Source organism: Erithacus rubecula (genome assembly GCF_903797595.1).
Source record: "Erithacus rubecula genome assembly, chromosome: 3".
Lineage (NCBI taxonomy): Eukaryota > Metazoa > Chordata > Aves > Passeriformes > Muscicapidae > Erithacus > Erithacus rubecula.
In genome coordinates this window covers 31,779,665-31,806,643 of record NC_136689.1, presented here as the reverse complement: position 1 = coordinate 31,806,643, position 26,979 = coordinate 31,779,665, and the positions used below count along the sequence as shown (strand labels likewise).

Here is a 26,979-nt window from a genome sequence, read left to right as displayed (position 1 = left end):
ACTATAAATGCTGCACTGATCAATGCACTAGAGAATATCCTGGAAAAAGCAAACTAGCACTTCAGCAATTAAATTTTTCGCTTCACACTGGCATCTCCAAACATCTAAATTTTGCCTTCAGAGATAGAACAGAACAACCAACTGTTTAAAACAGAAATTGGGGGGGGGGGGGGGGGGAGAATCAACCTGCAAATAAATGCAACCTGAAAAAATATCTTTTTTTCTGTCAAATCTCAATTCAACGCTTTCTCTTATGCTATTCTGCAAACTCCCAAATTTAAGAATACGTTGGCTGATGCCTAGGGAAGAATGCATTACTAGGGGTCTTTTTCCACATTAATACCCACTGATTTGCTTTTCAAAAAACATCTCATCAGGTATTTGATAAGACTCTTGCATTTTATTCTGTTTCCCATCATTAGGTAAATACATTTATAACATGGATGGCAGAATGCTACCAACATTCTACACCTGTAAGAACAAACTTAGGAGGTTAATAAGGGTCATCATTAACAACTTCCTGCACAAACTTTATATAAAACCTTTGCTGCAAATATGATACAGCCTTTTGCTTTGGCACTCTTATTTTGAGTATACTCTTTGTGGGAAGGAGAACCACGCTGGAAAAAGCTTAGCAGGTGGAGCCCCTGCTTCATTTGTTACAGAGGCTGGAAGTTGTCTATGTACTGGCACAGAAGTTTTCAAGAAAAGAAAATATAATACAGCTGAATGGTCAGGTTTAGGCTCCAGTAAAGCCCATTCCAGTTCCAATAAGGCTTTCCAAAGTAGCCACATTGTTTCTGCCAGATTTTTGGCTCTAGGTATTTTTATACTGCCTACACTGAGACCCATATCTGATGTTCCCGTAATTCTTCATCTAGAAACACAAAGAAAGCCCCTCAGAGCTAAGATTTGAACGTATGCAGTATATAATGTTCTTTTAAAAATCACCCAGTTCTAACTGGGTATCCTGAACAAACAGGTTCATGTATCTGATTTGTCTCTCAACCTCCCCTCATTTCTCTTAATAGAGGGGCAGCTCCCCCTCCATTCTCACTTGCCAACACAAGGTATTTGCTTGTGAGGCTTCAGGAATTAAAGGGATGAGCAACTCAGAAAGAAAGACATGGAGGCTAATAATTCTGTCTGGAGAGTTCATTCTTTAAGTGATGTGACTAGTGTCTTGGAAGTGACAGGGAGAGAATCCAAATTTTCTAAGGTCCGTTCAAGCGTATTAATTGGGAGGCTACCCTGAAATGAAACTGTGAGAACTGCCCTGATAATGCCTCTAACACATTCAGGAAGTACTGAATCTATCTAAATTTCAACAGGAAAATTCCTGGCAATCAGCAGCTAGTATATGCAAGCAACAGTTCCTCCTCTATTCATCTCCATCACCACGGTGTGACAAATTTCAGTTTCCAAAGACATGGTCACAAAAATTTCTCAACCAAAATTAGTATTTTAATTGGGCAAAACCAAATAAAAGATTTAAATTTAATAATTTAAGATGTCATTTTAAAACTTGATTTTTAGTATTAATCGATACACACTCAACTGGAGTCATACCTTGGTATATTTGCAAATGCACTATATCATGTAGGATGGGTTAAACCTGTGAAGATCCTGCTCAAAAATAAAGGACAAAAGAGTCAAGCTATATCAAGTTTGGCCTTTTTGTTTAAGTACCTGAATACATTACTGAATTCTAGAAGTGCTATTCAGGAACTGTTCAGGATATTCCCTGTACAGGAATACCCACTATTAGGCCTTGTAAACAAAGGTCTTTGGAAGCCTTTTGGAATATATTCATTAATTATGCAAAATCTCAAAGCTCTGTATGGCCCTGGCTGCACTTCTGTGACTAAAGTCACTAGATTTACCATCAAGTACTGAATACATCTGACTGTCAGATGTATTGAAAAAAATGAATGTCAGATGAAAAAAAAAAAAAATCAATGGCAGAAAATGTCTGATTGAACATATATGGTGCACTGTGACTTCTAGAAGCCTGGATGGATAAGGAAGAGCCTCTACTCTGTTGACATTTTTCTTTTTCCATTATCTCAAACATCTCCATTATCTCTATTCTGCAGTAGAAATTGCATACCTGCAATTACAATTACAACTAATTGATCTGCCATTTCCCATGTCATAATTAATGTCATGTTTTAATAGAGTTGTAATCATTCTATAATAATGCTTTTCATTCATCAGCTTCCCACAAAGTATAAAAGAATAGTACACAAAAGCGATGAACTTTTATGAGCCCCTTTCAAAAACATCCCAAAAGGAACATCTCAGTGCATTACAATGAACTTTTAAAATATGTTTCTATATTCTTATCTGAGCTGTAATAAAATACAATGAAAAAAGAAGACTTTTTACTCTGGCATTCCTCCTTCCCTGAACATCCATAGGTGAAAAATGAAATCAATGATTCAGTGACAAATACATTATGTTTCCTAAGGGGTTATTTAATGTACTCTTAGCAAGGATGGAAAATGATGGTTTCTAGAGAACAGATGGTAACAAGACAAAATATCAACAGACCACAGTTGTTGACTGCAATTTATGGAGTGTACAGATGTGTCAACTTAAATGCAGTGATTCTGAGGCCAATAAAAGTACTTCCTGATACCAACAGATTAATTTTTCATGACCACTGGTTACACAGCTATTACATTTTTAAAAACTAATCATTCATCTACAAAAGAAGCAACAATTTTGCTTGAAGATAATTGTTATAAAGTAGAATGTTGTTCTTGCTGGCACAAAATAAATAGGCATGACAGGACTGGATACAAGTTTGTACATCTTCATTTTAGAATAAAATTTCCTGCTTTCTTCCATACAAAATATTCCAAAGAAAGATGAATGATAGCAGCCAATCCAAATTCAAAGTAACAGTGTGCAATAAGGAGATCCCACTTCCGAGTCAAATAAGAAGCATATTTACAAAAGGGCCTTTTTCTGACCTTTAATTTAGCAGGATGAATAATGGTTCTTGTGAAGGTTGCAAGGCACTGGCAGTGCCTGAAGCTGCAGTTCCCCATTCATTATCCACTGCCACATGAACTACACAGTCTCTCCAATATGCTCTAGGACTAGAAATACTCAACTCCACAAAGCTACAGAACTCAGAACCTTCATCAATGAATGGGCTGAGTTCTGGATCTGATCCTTGTAATTCGATTTCATTTTCATCATGTCTTATATTTCATCTAGGAGAAATATTTCACCCCTGGTCTCCTCCCTGTTAAGGGCTAACTCAAATTTTCCTAAGGACTGGTTCTTTGCTTGTTAAGAATAAGAAATGAAAAAGCAGCTCTACTTTCCAAATTTCTCCATTCTAATATCAAGATCAACTCTATAACAAGCACTTTACATTAATGAAACCACAAAATACCTCACCAAATAGACAGTGTTGTTAGCTACAGAAATAAAATTTAAAAACAGTTCTATACTGTATCGAATTTCAAGATAGTTTTTCACGATCTAAAATTTCAAAGGCCACTTCAACTCAGCTGTCATACAGCCTTTGGAAAATAAACTGCAAAAGCATCTAGCCAGAGACTGAACCAGAAGAAAAGTCCTGGGAGCACAGCAACACCAAGAACAAGGGGGAGTCAGACTGAAGTCAGACAGAGCCATCCATTCCCCCTGCCCAAGTCAGCATGGATGTGTACAAAAGCAGTGTACCCTCCTCCAGAAGCATAGGTGTGGCATGCTGAAATCCCTCCCTTTCAACAGTGTGGCATACACAAAGCAGGACCGAGGCAGACACTGTTACATTAAAACTGAAAAACATTTTGATTGGATTATCCTGGCTCCATACCAATCAACTGTACAACCTCACCTAGAGCACTCATCATGTTTTAATCTCAGCTTCTTTTCATACCACCTTTCCAGCTTTCTTCTTTGCAGCTTCCTTCACCTTGTTATTTGGAACTCATTACTAAATTTCTTTTTTGACTTCTTATTCTCTCAGTCTTTTCCCAAGTATAATATAAATATTAAGTTGAAATTTTATCAAACATTTACAGTGTTATTCCCTTGATTTATTTTTCTGTCCTATTGCTGATCTTTCCTATTTTGGTCAGAAATTATTGAGAGCAGACTGCCACCACCCCCCTGTTTTGTACTGTCTGTAGAGCAATAAGGTTCCATTCCAGTTGCCCCATAAGCACAATCATAATAGACATTATTAATAGCAACAGTGCATTCTCTACATCAGCAACCTGGCATCTCAGATTATGTACCTCCACAAAACACAGTGGTATGCACAAACTGAGAAGCTGACACCAATTTGGCCGATTCTTCTCCCTCATCGGTTTTATAGCTGTATAAACCCCACTTCAGTGGAGTTACCCCTGATTTAAAGTAATGCAAGCAAGAGGAGAAAGAGTTCTCTATTTCTGGCAGGCAAATGGAAGAACTCATAAAATGGAGCACACAAATTCAGAGGTCAAAGATGAGATAGTAACAGAACATGTTCCCTCTTAACAAAGCAAATTCGCACCCATGACTTTCTTCCTCGACTTCTTTAACATGTGCACTTTTTGAACAGAGCTTTCTAGCAAATGAATGCCTTTAAAGAGCAGACAATGGTGAAAAGAATCCTGCTGTATTATGTAGCAATCTTAGTACTTTGTAAGCTGTCTCGGACATAATTTGTGAGATGTAAGTGTCAAGAAAGCAAGTTTCAGTTCATACAATCAAAACATCGATAGCACTGGCTTGGACTCACATACTGGTTTGCTATGCAATCTCACCTACCTGAATCATATGCAAAATCCCTAGGTTCCTGTTTAATCATCAGAGGAGGGGGGAAATTTTGACTGGCTGCGCTGCCAACCATAGCATTGTGTTCATAAACTGGATCGTGGTACTCCTGCTTAAATCCTTGAGGCGGGAAAGGGATGTTTGGTTCAGACATCTGGCGCTGATATATTGGACGTCCTTCCCTTGGCATTGCAGGCAAAGGTGGGAAAGAATTGCAAGGTTCAGAGAGCTGGCGGCGAAATCTAGAACACAAATTATAGAGGTCATGTAAAGGACTTGAGCTAAATTCCATTCCCTAAAGATCTTCAGGCTGTATCACTTTCTCAATAACAAACATTTTGCTTATGACTATGCCAAGTGCTCCCATCAGGATCACTGGCATTGTAAAACAGCGGCAAGCAAAGAAACAAAAATCCCACCTATTAATACCAGCTCTAAGACCTGTCTCCACCACATCCTCTTTGCTTTCAATATCTTCCCTCAGCAGAAGAGGCAAACAGGAAATGCACCAGCTTCAAAACAGTAGAAAAACTGACATTCTACCACAGTGACATGAAGGAGGCGTAGATAGAGTTCTCTGCTCTTTCACAAATGTTAGCAGCATCTTGCTCATACTCTAATTTACTTTTATCCATCTTACTGTTACACGGAAACCATTCTGACCACAATAAACACATTTTGAATAGAGTATTGTCTGCTCTAACATTTGGAAACATTCCAGGGTAAAAGTCCACTGTTCTGTCCTCTCAGGGGTAGTGTCATGAGAGATCGACTCACAAGAATGACACTGCATTCCAACTGTAACAGCATGGGAATGTCAGCACCCCAGTAAAAAGAGGGGGTACACATTTTTGCTACAACAATTACTCTCCTGCCTTAACTTTTCCCCTTAGTCATTTCTACATTAAAGTTGTAATCATTTGCTATTTGCTATTCCCAGATGCTCTTCAGTAGGCATAAAATAAGAGAATTTAGTTTTAAGTTATCTTGATTTCCTAGCAATGCTACTCTCAAGAACCTATGCTTGTTTTTTCTTCCATAAAACCTATCTACCTGAACTAAAAGGCCTAATATAATTACTTGGACATCTTCAGGTTCAGAAGCATACAGAAGAATACCAGGATGCTCGTTTCCCACTGGGAAAAGATGAACTGCATGATGTCTTCCTGCTATCTCCTGTAGATTACCACAGTAGTAACCACCACAGTAGTATAATTGTGTCCACACTAACCAACAGCAGATGCAATGTTCTTGCAACAAACTGCTTGCCAGTCTTGTTATCACTTATTATAAACAAGACACATTAAAAAAACAAAAAACCAAAAAGACAAACCAAACAAAACCAAAAAAAAAGCAACTTGTGCCTTTCTTTGGAAGTTTCTTGCTGTCAGAGAGACACCAAAAAAGATCTAATCATTCCTGAGCTCCCCTGTACTTCGGATCTGAACCAACTTTGGTTCCCGCATGCAAAAGACTTTTTTCTGGAGAAAACTGTGCAAGTTAAGTACAATACAGGGATTTGATTGCACAAGGAATAAAATCCTTGACTATCCACTCATAGGTAGCACATATTTCTAAAACAATTTAAACTCTATTATCATCTGTCATAATACTACTATAATTTGTTTTGACAAATATTTACTATCATAGCTAAATTATCAATACTGTGGAAACTACAGAGATAAAAACTATTACAATGTAGTAGTGGAGACAAAATTAATTTTTCTAATGCTGCTGTAAACACTATAATTTTTGAAGTAGAAAGAGTACTGTGCTGTAACACTGGGTTTTGCAATTCCACCTACACCTGCAGAAAATAAACTTAGAAACTCAAATGTATTATGAAACAGTTAGGCTGACTGGCACTGCATTCATTTCCTTTTTTCCCCTTTTTTCATTAGCCAAAAAAAGAAGCAGAAATTATCATTAAGAACTGTCAAGGAGTGAATCAGAAAATTGCAACTTGAAGATAAAATAAGAAACAGGCTCACTCACAAAGCCTCAAAGGAAGTTAATAATACTTGTTGTACTGGAAGCTTTGTATGGAATCAAGCCATTTGTTTATACAAGTGGATTTGTTTCCTGTTGGTACTTGTTAGTACCACTTATCGTTCATCTCCTCATGCCCTGTATGAAGATATATGGGCTGTATGTACTGGATGCTAATGCTATCCTATGCCACCAATGCCTGTTCCAAAAAAAAAATTGTGCTTTGAGTTAGAGATTCATATATGAACTCATATAGGCAGGTCATTTTTTTAAATTATATTTTCTGAATACACTCATTGTAGTAGTATCTCAGCTTAGAAATGAGTAAAATTTCAATTTCACAAAAATATGAAGTACATTTTTGGCTCATACACAAGAGTCAAAATAAATAAGAAAATGTGGGAAAATATCTTCATATGTTCCACTACAATTCCACTTTTCTTTAAAAATGGAGAAAAATCAGGTGGATTTTTTTTTTTCCCTTGAGTCATCTATTTAAGACTTTACTAGAGCACATGATATTCTATAACAGAAGGGAAGCACTAGTGCAAAATGGCCTAAAAAATATCAAAGATGGGGGAGGGAGGAGAAATGTAAAGAGCCTGCACAGAGCTTGCACAGAGCAAGAGTTATGGGTACAGAAATTATACTAGGATGTATGCAAATGTCTATAAATACTCAAGTTAGGGCTGACATATGAGTTCAATGCTCTCTTTACAAGTTTTTATACCATAAGATTTTTTTCATCTGAAAAATCTTACTACTGCTCTCTGCATATAAGCCATGTAACTTCTGCTGATTTCAGTCTTTTGGCAGCTTGGCTTTGCTGTATGTGCAGGAACACATTCATCCACCATCCTGTGATCTAAACCACTGCCTGGCTTCACCGGGGGCCTTTGTGGTTAGACCACAGTCCACGGCTGGGGAGGAGATGGGGACTGTGGCAGGTGAAGGGGAGATTCAGTGTTTCTTGATGGCCAGAAGGGCTTGTAGAGAACCTTGGTGGTATTTAAAGCTATCTCAGCAGAGCACAAAACAGCAATATTAACGTTAGCAACCTCCTTCGGAAGTGATCTGCACAAATCCCTGGAGATAACAACCCTTATTAGAGCAGAAGCATGCAAATCACACTCCCAACAACTGTTTTCAGGTCTTTCTTAATTTGATAATGGTTAAGAGGTAAAACAAGGTTTATGAACATATATCTCTTTACACACCATTGGAATTTTAAATGTTTGAGAGCAATCAAAACTCGCATACAAAAACAGGTTCATGCAATAAAGGTTAGTGTAAATAGAATTCCACAAACAAGTGTTTGGACTGAAAAAACAGGGAAATCCACTGAGCATATCTGTTGCAAAACTGAGCTAAGAAAGATAGTTGTCTGGGGATTTCTAACATACCAAAACAAAACAGGGTGACTTAAGGACAGTTTGAGCTTTAATTCTAGTGTCTAACTCTTGTGGCTTTTACTCAGACTAATGTTATTTAAGCACGGTTTATGTTGGCATCTTTTTTTGAAATGCTGCATTACAAAAGGGCTTGGAAAAATGATCCACCCTTCTAAAGAATATTCTGAAGCATGAACACTGTAACATGGCCACTTATCCCTTAGACAGATGAACTGCTTAGCGAGAGGCCAGATATTTATAGTTAGGAACATGCTTGCTAGTGACTTCATCACCTTGAAGGGCTTTCTAGCCTCAGGTGAATCACAGAACTATAGAACAGCCCAGGTTGGAAGGGACCTTGAAAGACCATCGGGTCCAACCTTTCGTGGGAAAGAGAGCCTAGATGAGATTATCCAGCATACTGTAAACAACCTCACAAGAGAGAACCAACATGTAATTCAAATTCTGCCACTGCCAATATGAACTCATACACTGGTGCACCAAGCTGGGTGCCAGCTTTTGATAAACACAGCCTTTTCTCACACTGTGAGCCTTGCTGGTTTCCACCTTCATCCACCAGCCTGAAAGGGAATAGCAGTGGCCAGGAAGGCAGCAATACCCTGTATAAGACAATTTTAGCCACAACTGAAACACCCTCCTTGCTCTGTGTTTTACCTGTGGTCCATAGGGAAGCTGTTGTCTTGAATGGACTGGGATGGAGGGAGGTGGGCAGGGAAAACCCGGTCGGGTTTGGGAGTCTGAGCGGAGTTGGGGGAGCCATGGTGCAGCGGCGACACGGGAGTGCTGGAGGGCGTCGGGGGGTTGGAGGGCCTCATTCCCACTTGTGGCTTCTGATCATAGGCACTGTTAGGAAGGCAAGGGGAAAGCAAGGCAGGTTATTTTTTTCCAAAGAAAGAAGACAAACCAAAACCATAGCGTCTACATCCAGAAAAACAATCACCACAAGTGCCCCATTTAGAAGCTTTTGATTACAGTTAACTTATTAACCAGTTTGGGGCAGAAGAATTCTCAACTTTACACTAAGAAGAGAATGAAGAAGTCATATTAGAGGCAGTGATTCAGCACAGCATTTTCTTCTCTGAGGCACAGAAATGTATTTTTAAAGGACTCAGTCTTACAGTCACATTCTAACAGGAGGTATACAAAATACATAAAAGTAGAAGCACCTGGACCAGAGCACAAAGAGCTGACAGTGCCTGTCAAGGCCCTTTTTCTTTTGCACAAACCACAAAGTGAGACAGTAAAACAATACAGCCAGAGGGAAGGGATCTGACCCAGAAAAACAATGGTATGCTGGCTTAGCTACCCATACTAGGATGTCAGCAGCCTCTCCCAACAGGTTTTTTTTACCCCTCTCTCTCTCTCTCAAAATTAAACTGCTGGTCCTCCAAATACATAGCTGCTATTTTCAAGGGTGTCTCAAATCAGGAAAGGACTCGAGAACACTTTGATCATCCTTGTTTATAATCAGGAAAAATGCAGACATTAGGAATATAGTAAGCACAAGCTTGCATACTTTCCAGGTCCCTTAGCACCCATCAAATCCACCAATGGATTCATCTGAGTTTTGAAAACAAAATCACTCCTTATAACTGGCCAAGGTGCCAGTCTTTTCCTTTCCCTCCTCCCCATTCACATCCAACATTTAAATGCTATAATGCTTTAAATGCTAACAGTTTTTGTAACACATTAATGAGAATCAAAGCTAGATGAAAGATGCTAAAATAGACTGAAACATCAATAAGAAGTCCTTCACTGCTGGCACTAAAGGAAGGAGTGGCACGTAAATGCAACCAAAAGAAAGTCAATAAGGAATGAAGAGGTATCAAGCCCCTCCACCACCCACAAATAAATAAAACTTTTATTAACTATCCCTATAAAAGAAGACAACTTGCTTTTGAATAAGTACAAAGATGCAGGGACTAATGAAGCACTGTTTTAAAAGGTAATCACCCAGGAATATACACAGACAACATCTGCAGAATTTGTCAAATACCTAATGTGTTTCTCAGACCTGCCAATCCCTTGCCTGTTACACAAATCTCTCTTTCCTAATGTGAGTAATGCATTTTGAAAGTACTTTCAACACAGCTCACAGAAAACAAGATACTCCTTTCTATTTCACGCTTGTACCCTGGGTTTTTAAACTCTGGCTAGCTCCCATGGAGGAGGAATGGAGGATGTGCATTTTGATGAAAAACACTGGTTTGAAATTATTATGTAAGTGTTTGATACAACTGTAAACAAATCCATCAGTGTTCATCAGCTAAACGCATTATCTCATCAGTCTGTTATCTGCTGAAGAGGTAACTTTTATAAGATCTCTATTATGGTTTTATTACTCTTTAGTCAGTCCTCATTTAAACCAGCAGTTCTCATTGCAAACATGCTCCTGATTTCTTTACCTGACATTGTACAGGCACTTTTCCCCATAACTGAACTTGAATGGTTGCTCTTGACTGCAAGCGGAGCCAAGTTCCGAACATGGGCTATGGGGTTCCTTCTTGATTTTCACAGGGAGACCATGAAAAGCCACTGAAAAGAGAAGGAGAATGCAATTAAAACCCAAGTACAATATCAACAATTAGCTTTCCCAAGTAAGCTCGACACTGCTAATTAAACACATGATTAATTAAACCATTGTAATAATAAAAACAATATAGGAAATAAACATTTCAAATATTTCTTTGAGTGTCAACTGAAAAATAGACACCAGAGATCCTTCACACTGGCTATTATCACTTCTATTGTTTAATAGAATGATGGCCAGCATCCCATCTCATTAGCAGGAAAATAACAGCCCACTTATATTTGGCTTAACTACTGTAAATGTTGTCAGAGGCAAAATACTTCCCAGGCACCAAATGTTTCTAAGTAATATCAGAGGTAGCTTTTAGCTATAAATGCAATAGTAGTTTGCTTCAAAGAGTACCATACAAATGACTCCAAAATGAATTTGAGATATATCAGCTTCAAGTATACAATCAGTAATGTTTTTGTCCCATAGAATGCTTGAAAATTTACAGCAAAACCCTTGAAATTAGATTATTATATGCACTTCTAATTAGAAATAACATTAAAAAAAAATCAGAAGGAATGGTTTAAGTAATTTTTCTTAAAAATAAGCAAGATAAAATTCTAGCCTGACCAAACTCAATAGTAAATGTGACATAGACACAAACTAGGAAAAAAATAAAGAGGTTATACTTAAAAGTTTAAAAAAAAATCCCAGAGGGGTTGTGACAGAAATGCAGCATTAATTAGAAGCACAAGGTCTGTATTAAGAGAAAGGCCAAAGGTAAAGGCAAGGTTAACCAGCAAATTAGCTTACGCCAGACAACTTTCCTTATTTCATTTCTAATCTTAACCAAAATTAAAGCAGAAGAAAATTCAAAGTTCACCTGAGATTGACAAACCTAAGTAACTGGCTAGGAGGACAAAAGTCTAAAAGACAGATATGTAACAGCTTGAAAACACACCTGTCAAGTTTTAAGTAAAATGAGGTTGTTAATGCATTTTTGAGCTCTAAGATATCTAGAACTCAGAGATAATTTTATCACTGATTTTGGATGTTGTCACCAAAACACCATAGTATGAGGATCACATTCCTGCCTGACATGGACACTTGTATTTCCATAGAAATCCACATACATGCAGCAGCTCCTGTTAGGGAATCTAAGCAAAAAGCCAGGCTATCATTATATACCATTAAGCAGCATCTTCCCCTTCTCTTGCACCTGAACTTGGGAAAGTTGATTTGTAATAGACTTCATATTTTCTGATACCAATGCATCTGCATACAGACATCAGTGTGTATGAAATGCTGTCTAAGAAGTGAGCATCAGAACCACTAAACTCTGGCATCTGTGAGTAAGGTCTGGATTCCAGATTTTTGCCATGGGTTTTCTCATGGTTGGGCAATGTTCACAGAACTCTTTCACAAATAGATCCTCTTGTACCCTATTACATGACAGCTTCCACTACTGCCTTTCAGTTGAGTCATCTGCAACATAACACTATTCTATTTTGCCACGTATTTTCACAAAATTCACAAGAGTTAGCAGAAAACTGCTCTTCAGCTTTTATATTTGGTGGATAATAGCTATGTGGAAAGATTAGAAATGAAAAGCAGACAATACAACATATAGAAATGCATATGCACAGTACAACAACTTAGGAAACAGAGATGGAAAATGTGAACATGGCAAGAAGAAAAGAATTCTTACTGAATAAAACTGTCTGAACTTGCACTAAAAAGAAACCCACATGGACTTCTTGAAAAGCGATTCTCAGATTTAATAATATGGGAAAATGCAGCCCAGTCAGCTTTCCAAAGTAATCGCAAAGCAGGCTGATATCCAGTAGTTTGTTTCAGGCTATTTCTAGTGAACTTTTACTGCTGACTCTCCTTTGTATGTCTTGGTCAAATAATGCATGCCACACATTTAATGCATATGATGGGCCCCGCAATTCCGGGACGCTGGCTCCAAAGCTAAGGTAGGCAACCTCTTCAACTTGAATCAAAAAATTAAAACACAACTGCAACAAGACTCTTTTTTTAAAGCCAGTATCCCATATTTGCACAAAGGCCACATGCTGCCCTTATTTTTTATTTTTTTTTATTTTTACTTCGCTACTTCCTTGGAGTTAATCTGTTATGAAAAATTACTTCCCTTATTTATTTTTAAATAACGGGAGTACAGAGACTCCCACACTCCAGCCCTGTGCGGAGAACTGGCTGGGTATTTCATCACAGCTCTGAGAGCCTGAACGTCTGCTAACAGGCAGTTTTCCAGCTCACTGGCACAGGCACAAGTGAAAGCAGCACATTCATTTTGTGCAATTTGCTTTACCTTCCCACATGGAGTTGGTGCATGTAAAAGGCTGTTAAGTACTAAATTATTCCTTATCAAATCACCATCATCTGGAGTCATGATCAACACTAATTAAATTACTTTCACTGAACACGGCTCCAGCCTGCTGCCTCAACTGCGAGGTACATTTTATTTTGCTTACTGTACAGTCCTAGCAAGGTACAGGGCACAGTGCTAGAAGGCATCTGTGCTGTAGTTTTAATTAAAGTTTACCTCACCTTCCTCCAAGCTTTATAAGCTAGGGTAAAGTGTATCAAATCAAGTAGGTTAACACCTTCACTTCATTTAGAGAAAGCATTACAAACCAAAGTGATTTTATATTAGATCTTTATCTTAACTACAGCCAGAAAGATAATGTAGCTGTAAAATTTAAAGCCTTCCTCGGGCAGTCCCCTGACACAGTCACCATGCTAAGCTTTATCTGTAACTCCTTAAGTGTACACTTTTAGAGGTAGAAAGGAAAAAAGATAGGCTGATAAAAATATTGCATTTTGGGGGGGCTTTCAAGACTACTTGCCCTTTCAGACCATATCTTAAGTGTGGCTGAAGATGAGAGACTTATTTTAACAAGAAAATTTCAAACATTCTAGGCAGTTTTTATACCACCACTGAAACCCTCCACCCATCACTTCTGATTTTAGTGTGACACTCATTCTACAGTGCACCTATTAAAAGAGAATTTAAACATACACACTTTTGCTAAACTGGATTTTATATTATGCTCTCAATCCTCTTTCTTTTGAGGAGCGCAGGGTTGCTTATTTATACAATCTAATTTTAGTGCAGCATACCAGCTACCAACACATTCATATTAACAAAATGACATTTTAAACAACCAGCTCCTCACTTCTTCTTTCTTCTTGATGGTAAATTCATTGTACTTAACCCCAACAGTCTCAACCCTATTAAAGTAAGGGGCTCTCTTCCTTAATAATGATCTTATTAAAAAGTGACCAAGGGCCAAGATTTCATCCCGAATGATTACTTACAGATAACTACCTCTGAACCTGAAAGGCAAACAATCTTGCAACGTGTATTTAGATGGATTGCTTCAACACCTCATCTCAACTAGCACACAGTCAGGCTTAACAGTATCAGAAACAGACCCCTGCCCCACAGACCCTGTCTGGAGCAGCTCTGAAGCCAACACACAGATATAAAGCAAGCAGGACTCCTACCATCTGTAGCAAATTGATGAAGGTATAATACATTACTGTATGCATATTCTCTGTGCATAAATGTATCTATTTATACCTTCAGAGTAAAAGGGCTTGCATATTATACATAATGTGCTGTTGTACAGACCTAGATTTTATACAAAGCAACGATGATTTCACCACAAAGTTAACTCACATTCAGCGTGCAAAAACACAGGGTGAAACCTGCCATCCGTCCTTCAGAAGTGCTGTTCTCCTTTGCTATGTACCAACAACCTAATCCCTGAACATTTTGTTCATAATAATACCCAAAGAATGAAGAACCACACCACTCAAATGCAGAACAATTTTATAAAGAACTCTGAAATCAAAGGAGGAATTGGTTTGTCTCAAAGGAGTCTGATATGTATGCTTTGTAGCCTGAGAAATAGGAAGAGAACCACCTCTGTACAGACAGAACTGAATCTACTTCTTTGGAGAAAGCCCTGAAATGCACTACATTAAGCAATGGCTTAAAATACTTTTCAGTTCAAGGGATGATTATTCAAGATGAAGAAATGAGGATTATGTTATATGAAATGGCAAGCAATTTGTCCTTTGAACAAAAAGTAACATTTTAACTTCTGAACTTCAGATTTCTGCCCAGAACACAGGATAAAATCCTACTTCTGAGGAAGAATGGTTTTAAACAAACCTTTTAAAGCCACTAAATATAACTGATAATTCAGTGATGTTAGCTAATGGCAGCAATGTTAACTCCACTGACCAAAGAGACAAAGATGTCCTATCTCACACTTGTGGGTCAAGAGCATTTACTATATGGTATAAAATCAATTGACAGCAGTTGATTTTATACCACACTTGCTCCTGCTAGTGAACTCAGATGTCTCCTAAGTAATATTACATTCACATGTATTACATTTGAGGACTTTGAGTATCTGAAGAGAAAAGGAAGTAACAGTAAGTCATACCCTAAACATGCTGTTTCTGAGCTGTTTTTCAAATGCATGCTCTCAAATCATTCCCTAAGCACAATTCTGTAAATAAACTCAGTAATTTTTATCATTGATTGAGGCAAAATTTTTAGTATGCAATATAAGTTTTGAGACATTTCTTGAACACACACAACAGCAAGATGAAGAGACAGAAGACATAAAAATACTTAAGCTAATACCACTGCAACTCCAGGTACTAGACTGACTGAGGTGACCCAAGATAATACTTGGTAAAATTTCAAATGCAAGAAGGAAAGGCCCCTGTACTGATAAAGCCAACACTGCCACACTTTAAATCTATCTCTCGATACATACAGCAATGCAGCAGGCACTTCAGATACATCAGAGTCTCTCCAAGATTCTTTTCCAGTACATTTACCTCTGCCAAGCCCTCCCCTTCCCCCAACACACAAAAATCCATTACTAAAGGGCCTAATCTCAGCTATCAGCACAGAGTGCCTTTTATGGAGCCATTAAACCATTTCTCTTGTTTACAGTGCCTGAAGAAAGATGTGAATTATGTCTGTGACAAAACAGGCGATAACATTTCTAAACTGCTATCAAAATGCAAACTGAAATACACTTAAGGACAGGGACCCTAATTCATATTTTTGCCATTTTCCGTGCTCACTATAACCTAACAGCACTCACCTGATGATTCAAACAAATTATTTATGCTATAAGTACAACAGGTAGGCATTAGTAAAAAAAAAAAAAAATCTGCTTTTAAACAGTTTATTGAACAGTTTGTCAAAGAGCTTAAAATGCTAGATATGTCTTAGGTGATAGTAATAACCTAGGTGCTCTTATCAGAAAACATTTTTTAAAAATCCAAGCACAACACCACGGGTTCACGAGTCCTGAAATGCCTTATTTTTGCAACAGTCTCCTCAATATTTGAATCATACATTCCATATAAGTATTTGCATATCTGATGCAATGAGCTATGAAACTAAATACTTTCTCCATGGCTTTCTAGGTAAAAATTCCAGGTATTCTACATATTTTCCAAAGAGGTTTCAAAAATGTGCATTTAATCCATGAAACAACAGCCTTCTGCATTCTAGAAGGCATTTATCAATTATTTATTTATAGATTATTATTTAGACCTTTGTAGACAGCTGCACTCTGAATTTCAACCATCATTTAATAAGCATCAGATTAAAGACATCAGGTTGCCAAAGTTGGGTGCTCTTTCAATTTCATTGTATTATATATTTTGATGAGAAGTTTTACTAGTAACTTTGAGATGCTCAGAAGTTCTCAGAAGCAGGTTCTCAGCATAGCAGACCATTCATACTCTAGAGGTTATTGTGCTGCAGCTGGATGTGGTATGCAGCCTCATACACTAACAAAACCTGAAATAAAAAGATCAGGTGGGAAAGGTGACAGATGAAGAGAGCTGGGACAGTAAAGGCTGGTAATCAACTATTTCCAGCTAAACTGTTCCCAATGATTTTGAATTAAAAGCCCATAAATATGTAAGACTACTACAGCTGAAGACAGAAGTGACTGCAAGCATGGAAGACTGAGGCAAGATCTGCAGTTGTTTTCACCCTATGTGAGCTCTTGCAAAAAAACCCTGTTTTTTTTTTCTTTTTCCTGACCACTGCAACAGCTGCAGAAATGAGCAAGACCTGAAGGCTGTGGACTGATTTAAAAGTGGCTGAACAGATTACATCTACACAGGCTCCACCAGGTTCTTCAACCATTTATCTATCAAAGTCACCTCTATCAGATCTTAGCTGAGCTCCAGTCAACTGGATTTCATTTAGGTCCTGCTCTCTGCCAGATATTGGAAGAAGCTGGTGACAAATTGGATATCTGACACACAGATATGTATCATCACTGTGGTTTCAGAGACTATCCTGGCAGTTTATAGAAAAAGCTGAACATAGACAAGAGACCAGAACTTTCACTACCTTACAAATGAAAGCTGCTAGCAAGGGAAGGGAGGGTGGGAAAGGGAGGAATCTATGCATTCCTGTCAAGTATCATTTTGAAGAAACACATGACCTTGATATTATTCTTCTTTTTACAGTTGCATCTAGAAAACCTGAACTCCTTCAAGATCCAGGATTTAGACCTCAAGACAAAAGGTGTCCACCTAGACTCACCAAGTAGCCTCTGGTTCACCTGAATCAGTCTGCATGTGTCTTTGGGTGTCTGTGTGTGCACAGAGTCAAATGAATGTAAGTATACTGAATGTGCAAGCATGCCTCTGCAATGATACATTACATATGGTCAAAAGATGTGTAATACTGTAATGAAGAGCAGAAAGCTTTTTCCTCTTCCAGTGGGTATGTAGAATTGGGGAGAAAATGGGCAAGCAGCATGCAGAAGAAAGTAACAACTCGCAAATGTGTGAAAAAGCATTCAATAAAAAGCTAATTCTTTCTTATGTGGCAGCCTGACTCCAAGTCCAGAAAAGGAAATCTATGGACAGCCCTTAACAGAGATAATGCTCTGCCACCCCTTGTCTCAGTGCTCTTTCCCAGAAAGTGGGACTTCATGACTGGGCAGTACTTGGCAAAGCCATTATATATGATTCCATCAATTCAGTCTTCGCCTTGGCTTCAGATCAGATCCTTCCAGCCCCTACTAGCTCAAAAGATAGAAACAGCATGGGACCTCATTTTTTGGAAGCTAGTTCTGAACGATGAGCCCAAGCACCAGCTTTCAAAGCCAACTGGCAAGAATAGAATACGTGGGCAAGATGGATCTATTTGAGAACCTTGTTTAACAAAAAGAAAATACCAGCTTTGAAGTAATCTGTCACCTTTACTGGAAAATATGCAACTACAAATGCACTTTAATAACAGTTAGAACTCATGCTGCAAAATGAAGCAAATTGCTTATTTTCTCTTCCAAGCTAAAGCTTACAATACTGTGCATGTCAATTAATGCTCTACTTGAATCGCAGGAACGCGATGCAATAGTATATCTTTACAAACCTTAGGGGGTGGGAAAGGATGGGGGGGGAGGTAAAGAATAAAAGACAGCCCAAAATTGCGAGATTTTTTTTCTCAAAGCCTGTATGGAATGTTCTCGGATTACATGCTATGAGAATAGAAAGAAAATATTGATTTTGAATTTGACTTAGGAAAAAGTAGCAAGCAGGTGAAAATGAACTGCAGCAAAAGCTGGAATTTATTTTTGTTTACTACCAAGAAGTTGCACGATGGAAAATAACAGCTCATTTTCCTACAATTGATATTGGGAAATTCTGGACATTAAGATCTACAGTAATGCATCCATCTTAGCCAGTAGTGCTTGCTAAAATAACTTGCTCTTGCTTTGGAGTGAGAGGGGTTTTTTCTTCCTAATTTTTTAAGCAAAAAGCATTACAGATGAATGCATTGATGAAACTCAATTTTAAATTAACTGAATCACCTGTTCAACTCTAGATTATGTTAATTCTAAATATTCACCGTAATTTTTGCCTATCCTAACTATGATCTGGCATTAACATGAAGGCTTTGAGATCAGCACCTGAGGCCAAAAAAAGTGCTGAAATAGAAAACACAGAAGAGTTTACTGCACTCATAGCACACCAAGTTTGCATCAGTATCCATCAGGCAGGTTTATATGAGAGCATTTATAGAGAGGGAAGAGGTGACCAACACAAACATCACTAAATTACAGGCATATCCCATTTCCCTGCAGGACAGATTATTCGACAATTAAACATGATGGTCCTGCCCTTGTTCATCAAAGAAATTATTCTAGAAGCTTCTTCACAAAAAAAAAAAAAAAAAAAAAAAAAAAAAAAAAAAAAAAAAAGTGTAATTCTTTAACTGGAATTTTCTACAGCTTGTATGCCAAGACACTAAAAAATTTTGCCAGTATAGCTAATTCTGGGCAGCTAACCCAAGACCCCCTTGCCATGACAGATGTAGCCTCCCCTGAGAGGTGGAGGGGTTCCCAGTTAGTGTGGGAGAGGAAGCACAGTATTAGAGGTTGTACCCTTCAGCTTAATAATTGGTTCACTGCTATAAATCCTCACTTTTAGTGCAAGATATCCCTGATTTGCTTGTCTGTGCAGTTGCAATTTCTGAAATGCTCATTAGTTACTGAGGGCACACCTGCAGCCTTCTGACACTGGAAGTGCTGAAGGCACCACAGAGATAATTCTGATATTTGTAGCCACTTGGCTTCTCATTTAAAAGGACCATGTCAGTCATAAATTGCATAGTATATTCACTGAATCTGTTCAGTAAAACAAAAATTTAAAAGCCCATCAAAAAGGGTAAGCCACCCAACTGGGGGGTAGAGGGAGTAAATTTCAGTAAATATCAACAAAAGTAAATATCACTAGCTAGAGAAATTCCAAGGCAAACTTTTCTAAAGGCTTCTAGTAAATACCTAGGTAACTGTATTTGGGCAGCTGCTACCTGGCTGAACTGCCACATGGTATTAGAAGACTGTCTCCATTCTTCTACCCCCAAGCATGGAACATTTTGGCACAATTTTGGTTAGTTGATCCCTCTTTGCTTCTAGCTCCAAAAGACTTCCACTTTCCCATTAAGAATTATCTAGAAGGTATTTCAAGGCAGCAGCAGCTGCAGATAGCAACACAGTTTCTTAGCCTCCAAAAGAAGCAATCCCACAGAAATGCTGTCACAGGCACTGTTTTATTCCAATTTATGTCCCCTTCCTGCAGTGCTCTCCTTCCTTTCCAGACAATTTACCTGTCCAGCTGTAGGACACTCACAGCTGCAGGCAGTCAAGTGGAAAGTGCAGCCAGAGGGTCTCTGCCTCCTAGCAGGTACCTCCAGGACAAAAGTGAACCTGCTGACAAATACCACGGGCACAGAGTAACTGCAAATAATACAAGGAAATTTGCAGAGCTTTGGTGGGAAGGAGAAGGGAAGGATTAAGCTAGGAGGAGTGAACTGGCTCACTTTGATGTCGGAGGAGAGTAGGTGAGGCAGGATGAAGAGCTCTCCCTGCCCCCAAAATAAACAGAGGCTTAGGGCTCTCTGGAGGAGGAAGTGGTAACCTAATAAAATTAAACCAGCTGGGTTCTGTAGCAATTGAACTAAAACACAAGGATAGCTGAAGATGATTATAGGGAGGGAAAGAAAAAAATCCAAATAATTTTTAATCCCTCTATACTGGATCTTCATCCTCCATGACCATAGAGAGAAAAAGGGCTGATCTTCACCTGCATTTGCTTTGTTAAAATCCTGGGAGGAGATCAGGGGCATTTGTTCCTACAGTTACTGATAATGTATCTGGCTCCAAAGGCTCCCAGGCACAGTGCAAAAAGAGGCAATCCACCTTTAGAGCTTCTGCTAAGGAGGAAGTTCTTAATGTAAAATCAAGCCTGGGAGAAAACTTAAATTGTATTCCTACCTGGGAATTATCAATAAAGTTAAATGCAAAGAGAAGAGCTGGCCACTATATCAGGGTCTCTGTGCTTTTCTGAGGACAGGATTTCCATTTGCAGCAATTTTCAAAATTTAATTTAAATTGTGAGAGGTAATGGCTAAGCACTGCGTAACTTCCATTACTAAAATATCCAATAATATCCCAGCATTTTACACATACACACACAAGCAATTCAGGTAACTCTGCAGTTTGACAGTTTCAAGTCTGGATTCAAAAAGGTTTTGCAGAAACAGAATTATGAAGAAAACTGGAAAGTATAACAAGCTTTTTTTCCCAAACATAAAAATAAACTCTAAAATGAACTATTTTGTGTTTTCTATTTATTGTTATAAAGGTATCATCAACTTGATATTTAGAAAATATGCCCGCAGCAAAAAACAAACAGGAACTGATTCTGTCTCATTTCCCCTCTTACAGAGAAGTTTCAAGTTACATCAATATAATTATTTTCTTTGCTGCTCTTTTCTGATGCATTCATGTAAAGAGCTAACAGCCATCTATAAATGAGAGGGCCACTGATCTTGTTCTTGCAGCTGGACAAAATGTGAAAGAAACTGGATTTAATTGCTGGTTCTGCCATAATCCAAACAACCAGTGTCAGAAGGTTGATTCTGGTTTGAAGTAGCTCAGCCTCAGGACCCTACCCTCAGAGACCCATAACCAATGTGTCAATTTGTGTCCCTATAAAAACAGGAATATTCTCATGAGAAAAGAGCAAAGATTATAAAAGATTATTCTTAAGAATAATCACGCCTGTCAGATAGCTACTCAAGTATGTGCAAAAGCAAGAGAAAAACCAACAAATAATGAAATGGACTCCACACTGAGTGCTCTCTAGCATGAATTAAACAACTAATTTAAAAGATTATTTATCATTCGTTTTTATTTTAGCAGCTCTCAATGTTAGGCACTAAAAAGGAACAAAACTGCATTTTGAGATTATTTTTAATTCAATTTTGCCTTTAACAATATGTGTATTATTATTATTGTATAATTATATTGTATAAATGTATATTATACAATAGGCATTATATTACACAAGTATTATTATTGTAGAATTATATTGTATAATTGTATATTATACAATATACAATTATACAATAAATACATATAACACAAGTCTACAATATCTCAGGGTAGCTAACGAGATGTTTCATGTGGAGAAAGAGACTGTCACCACTCCAAATACATGTGTCCTCCACACTTCAGTGTTCAATTTTCACAAATGCTCACGAGTAAGAACTCCAACAGATAGCTTTTACAGATCATTCAAGCAAGGCTGAAATCAAATTCTCTAGCTCACTACTAAAAACTACTGCAAAACCTGCAATCTCCAGTGGAAAAGGTGCAGGCCATTGAAATAAGTCAACAGTAAAATTCAGCTCAATTTTTATCACTGATTCAACAGGGAAACAAAGAAGCCATTGTCAGAAGTGGTTATGTCTGGGAACATAAAGTCAAGACTATATTTAAGTAGGCCGATTTTCAAAGACTCTTAGCAAAGTGCTCTTTCTCTGGAACCAGTGGAAGTTTGACCACCTGCAACCAGGTGCTAACTCTCAGCACAGATATTTAAGGCTTCTGGTGCTACTTAAAGCATTCCTCATGTACAGGAGACTTGCAACTGTACATTACCAATACACTTGCTGATGTTTTCTGAAGCCAAGCATTCCTAAAGTTTTATGATTACTTTATATGTGCATACAATCAGTAAGACTGACAATTACATGCTGTATTTCCTGCATGCATGTGTGCTTATATATAACCACACACACATACTGACAATACAGACTTATATTAATCCAGCTTCCAAATTCTAATCCCAAATGCTTGAAACTTTTTGTCTTTACAGAATATTAACACTTTAAAGAGTCCCTGTTGTCTCCATTTCTCTTATTGCTTTGGCCATGTGAAATTTTAACAGATGGTTCATAAGGAAACATTGCATTCAGTTTCAGCATGAAGACAGAGTATTAAAAAAGAATTAAACTGTTTATCTTTTCTAGGTATACATTATAAGCAGAAAGGAAACAACCTTTGAGCAAAGAGGATCAAATTAGCAAGACTGGGAATTGTTTTTGCAAACGTAATTTTTCAAATGTCCTTGATGACGACTCATAATATATAAATTCAAAGACAAAAAACCTGGCCAGTCGGTAACCTTCCTATTCAGTGACTGCAGGACTCGGCAGTAAATGTCACTGCTAGAAAATATTTCACTACATTAACTTACTGGCAACCACATTTGCTGAATAAGTTCATAAACAGCCACAGGAAAAAAGACAACCAGAAATAAAGCTGCTAATGATTCACTCTTTTTCTAACATGCATAATCCTCAGCTTACAGAAGAAATAGATATGTAAGAATAAAGATATCCTTTACCAAGACAGTTCACTTCTCCATTCACCTCATCAAGGTCATACTAGAATCCAGGAACTGGTAAGAGTAATGTCTTGAAGACAAAGAGAATGAAGAATAAGTGAAAGGAAAAGAAAAGAATCCTTCTCAGGGAAAAGATGAGCACATGCCTTGACAAAATAATCAGTTTTCCATTTACAACTTTAAACTAGGTTTAGACCACTCCTAAGGAAAAAAAACCAAAACCCACAGATGACTTCCAAAACTCAACAGAATTAATAAATATAATAATTTATGCATATTTATCAGCTTATAAATGGCTTCACTGTAATTACTTCCTACTACTGAAATGCACAGCACCAAAACAAAAGGACTTAGAACCTGAAACAAGGGCTATTTTTCCTGTATGTTTACTGAGGGCTACCTCTGTCCTACATGACACAAATGTGTCACAGACTCCTCAGTGCTTAACTGATGTCTTGAGGAGCTTCACTCTCTCCTTTTTTTAACTGCTATATCCCTTGAAAACTTCACAACACTCTGTAGGAGAGCCTGATTTCTATCTCCAGTTGCTGAGGCAGCAGGCAGAAAGATAAAAAAATTATACAGACTGCAAATACATTTTACATAAAGAAGCATATGTAATATATAGAAGTGGATGAACTCAGCTTGCAGACGGCCTCCTTATTTTACACCAGAGTTTATAGATTATTTTATTCCAGAGCTTATAGATTTTCAAATCAGTATTTACATGGCTCTTGAAATACAAAACTCACTTTGTGAAAACATGCATGGAAAGGAGTTTTAGGAAAATTAGGGTTTTGTATCGAAATAGAATCACAAAGACCCTTCGGTCTGTCTTGCTTTGTTTCAGTGTGAAAATACAGCTAAAAGAAGTTTAAAAACACACTTTAATACAACTGAAACTGAAAAAAAAATGTTCTAACACATATATCATACTTTTGATGAAATTAACAACTGTCTGGTTTAAAACAGAAACAATGGTAGCATTAAGAAAATACTGCCACAAGTTACAATGTGAGGATTGCTTGTATTTCCACAGATGAGACCTTCACGGGAGGAAGGAGGAGAAGCTTCCTCAGAGAGGAAATAGAAGGTTTTTCAAAACTGACAATTCAACATTTTGAATAAAATATGTTTAATGTTTTTGTTTTCATGTAAACAGACCTTAGGAAGTGATCCGACAGCCTTAAGAAATTACCATTTGAAAGAAAAAAGGTCTACATGCTTCATCTTTGATCTATGAGACAGATTTATCACAGGACAGGATGACTGAAGTTTATTCATTAGCTGATAACCTTCACATGCAGCCCAAGCCTTTAATCTGCAATAAAGCAGCAAACAAGGATGGGGCTCTAAGGAAAGGAAACTAACTCAGCTTGGCTGAGCCACATGGCAGTGGAAGGGCAGTGGGGAGACGGGCACAAAGCCCCACAAGAAGAGCCCTGTCAGCTGCCTGGGCTGGGGATGCCCCACACTGCTGGAGACCAGGTTCAGATGGGTCCTGTGCAGTCAAACTAGCCTGCATGAGGTGCCTGCTCTCTCTGCAGATGCCCAGAGGTCCCCTCCCATATTCAATAACATTCACATCACGGCCTGATGGGCACTCTGAAAGAAAGCTTCTGCTTTAGAAGTTTTAAAAATCAAAAGCTATGCTCTTGATGGGGTCTTCTAATTTGTTTCGCAGTGCTACTGCCACTACCAGTATTTACATAACCTGTGAGACTCTACACTCCCACAATCCAGGAGAGTCTTAAATATTTGCACCTCCAAAGCTGGAAATTTAGTATAAAAATACAAGCAGAAAAGCAAATAAATAGAAATTGCTTATTAAAATCAAAGCAAGCCCACAAATTCTCCACTATTAAGATCACAAGTTAAAGGCATTATGGTCAACACTCTCCCTCGGTAAAACTTTTTCAAGAATCAAATCTTGCAATTATGGTCACAACTATATGACAGAGTTAAATGTTTCCAAAAATCTTCTAGAGGAAAAACATGAAAAATAAAACCCTTATTAGCACAGGCTAATGCCCATCAATGAGCCACAAAATGAGTTTTCTGAAAGACACCAAATCCTAATTTCTTTTGAATGTGAATTAAAAAGAAAAGAAAAAAAAAAAAAACAAAAAAAGGAAAAGAAAAAAGAAAGTTAACAGGTGGTAACAGTTTCAGCCCTGCTTTAAACAAAGGAAACAAGTGCTCAGGGATACAATGAAAGAAGCAAGGCTATCTAAGGCAACTATGAAGGGAGATAAGGTGGTCAGCATCGACTCCTCAAGTCTGACCTCTCCAGCTCTTACAACAGCAATTGCACTGGACTGTCTTTGTAAAATGCTTTTGAGATCTCCAGATAAGTGATCATTAAGAAAGCTGTGTATCTCACAGCAGAGTGATACATGCATTTCTGTACCTACTTCAAACCAGAAACAAAGATGTTAAGCAACATGCCCAAGGTCATGCAAAGCTAAAGGCAGGAACAAACCACAGAGTCCCGACTCTCACAGCCTTTAAGAAAGAATCCATCACAGTCGGGCATGCACTAAAAGAAGTAAGCAAATGTCTCTGTATTTGACAACATCTGACCTATGGAAGGAAGTAGTTTCAAGACAAGTGGCAAGAAACAAAACACAGCTGCAGCAGAAAGCCCTACCAGAGAATAGCTCAGCATCAAAATAAGTAGCACCACCTTGCAGGATATTTGTCAGACTGCTTGCTGTAGCACCACACTTGCAGAGCTACACTCAAGGAAAAGGTTATTCCAGAAACACAGGCCCTAAATAAAGGCAAAATAAAATTAAAAAAAAAAAATCTCAAAAAAACAACCTGAAAAGATGCTGGTGTGTGCAACTTGCCACACGCAGACAACCAAAACACTACCAACTGTAATTTCTAGAACATTGTGCACTACCAAGACATGACTACCAGCTGCCTATGAAGTGAATCATCACATTAAAAAAATGACTTTTTTTTTTAGTCCACTAAAATCTTTTCTAGAAGCTGCAAAATTAAACTATTCTGCATTGAAACAAAAAACAATTCTGTAAATAAACCTCATTTTGATTTCAGCAGACCTGTCAGATCTCCCAGTATTCTGGTGTTTTCTACTTTAATTGTGTGGGGTTTTTTTCTCCAAAATATGTCAAAATAAGGGAAAATTAACCTCTATCAATTTCTCACTATGTCTTGCTATACTAAAGCAAGCAGAAAAAGCTCTTCTAATTTGGAAATTCACTTTTGAAATTTAAATCACAGAAAGAAAGAGAAAGAAATTAAAATAAACTAAGCATTTTTTATCTGGTAATGCAAAAAAAATCATTATTTCACACGCGGCAAATATATAAATAAATATTAAAGCTTTTCCTCATTTAAACTGCATTTGGAATATCCTACACCATTTGTTAAAATGACAGAAGAACACAGCTACCTGAAGCCTATGTAAAGAATCTCTCTTTAACAGGCTTTTAAAGATTGAAGCCAGAGAATCTAAAAAGCACATCCCTGAATAATTTAAGATTCCTGGCATCTATATCGAAAGCGCCCCTTTACTAAACCTGGAGGAACAAAAAACGAGGCAAGAGAAAGAATAAAGGTCATGAAAGATCAGTGACAAAATCACTACTCAAAAAAGAAGTTTTCCTATCCTAAAGTTTAATCAGACATGGAGAAGCATGGATTTTTACAGCCAGCCCTTCCCATTTACTGTCAACAGATGTGGTCTAACAGCAAGATTTACCCCTTGGCAGTGTTAAGTTAAGGCTGTGATGATCTCGGAAACAGTACAGGAGCAAAATAAAGGAGAAGGAAGGAAACTGATCAAGAAGGTGAAGCACAAGACAAATCCTCATTAACAAAAACTCCATAACAAATAAAAGCCGAAATCTAGAATTTATCATTAATTTTAACTACATAACTGACATATCAGGGCGAAAGAAAAAAAAAAAAAAAAAGAACAACAAAACTCTGAAAAAGTAGATCCATGCAAATACCTAT

The 26,979-nt window shown here is 37.7% G+C and overlaps 1 protein-coding gene across 3 annotated transcripts in view; it reads right to left on the bottom strand.

Annotated features, from left to right (window-relative positions):
• The window catches only part of ETV1 (ETS variant transcription factor 1), a 63,932-nt gene that overhangs the window by 19,433 nt on the left and 17,520 nt on the right, over positions 1 to 26,979 (bottom strand). For all 3 annotated transcript variants that reach the window (XM_079300433.1, XM_079300434.1, XM_079300435.1), the window contains 3 exons: positions 10,592 to 10,721; positions 8,841 to 9,029; positions 4,780 to 5,027 (listed from right to left, as the gene is read on the bottom strand). In XM_079300433.1, the coding sequence (XP_079156559.1) occupies positions 4,780 to 5,027; positions 8,841 to 9,029; positions 10,592 to 10,721 (567 nt within the window). The remainder of the gene's footprint in view (positions 1 to 4,779; positions 5,028 to 8,840; positions 9,030 to 10,591; positions 10,722 to 26,979) is intronic.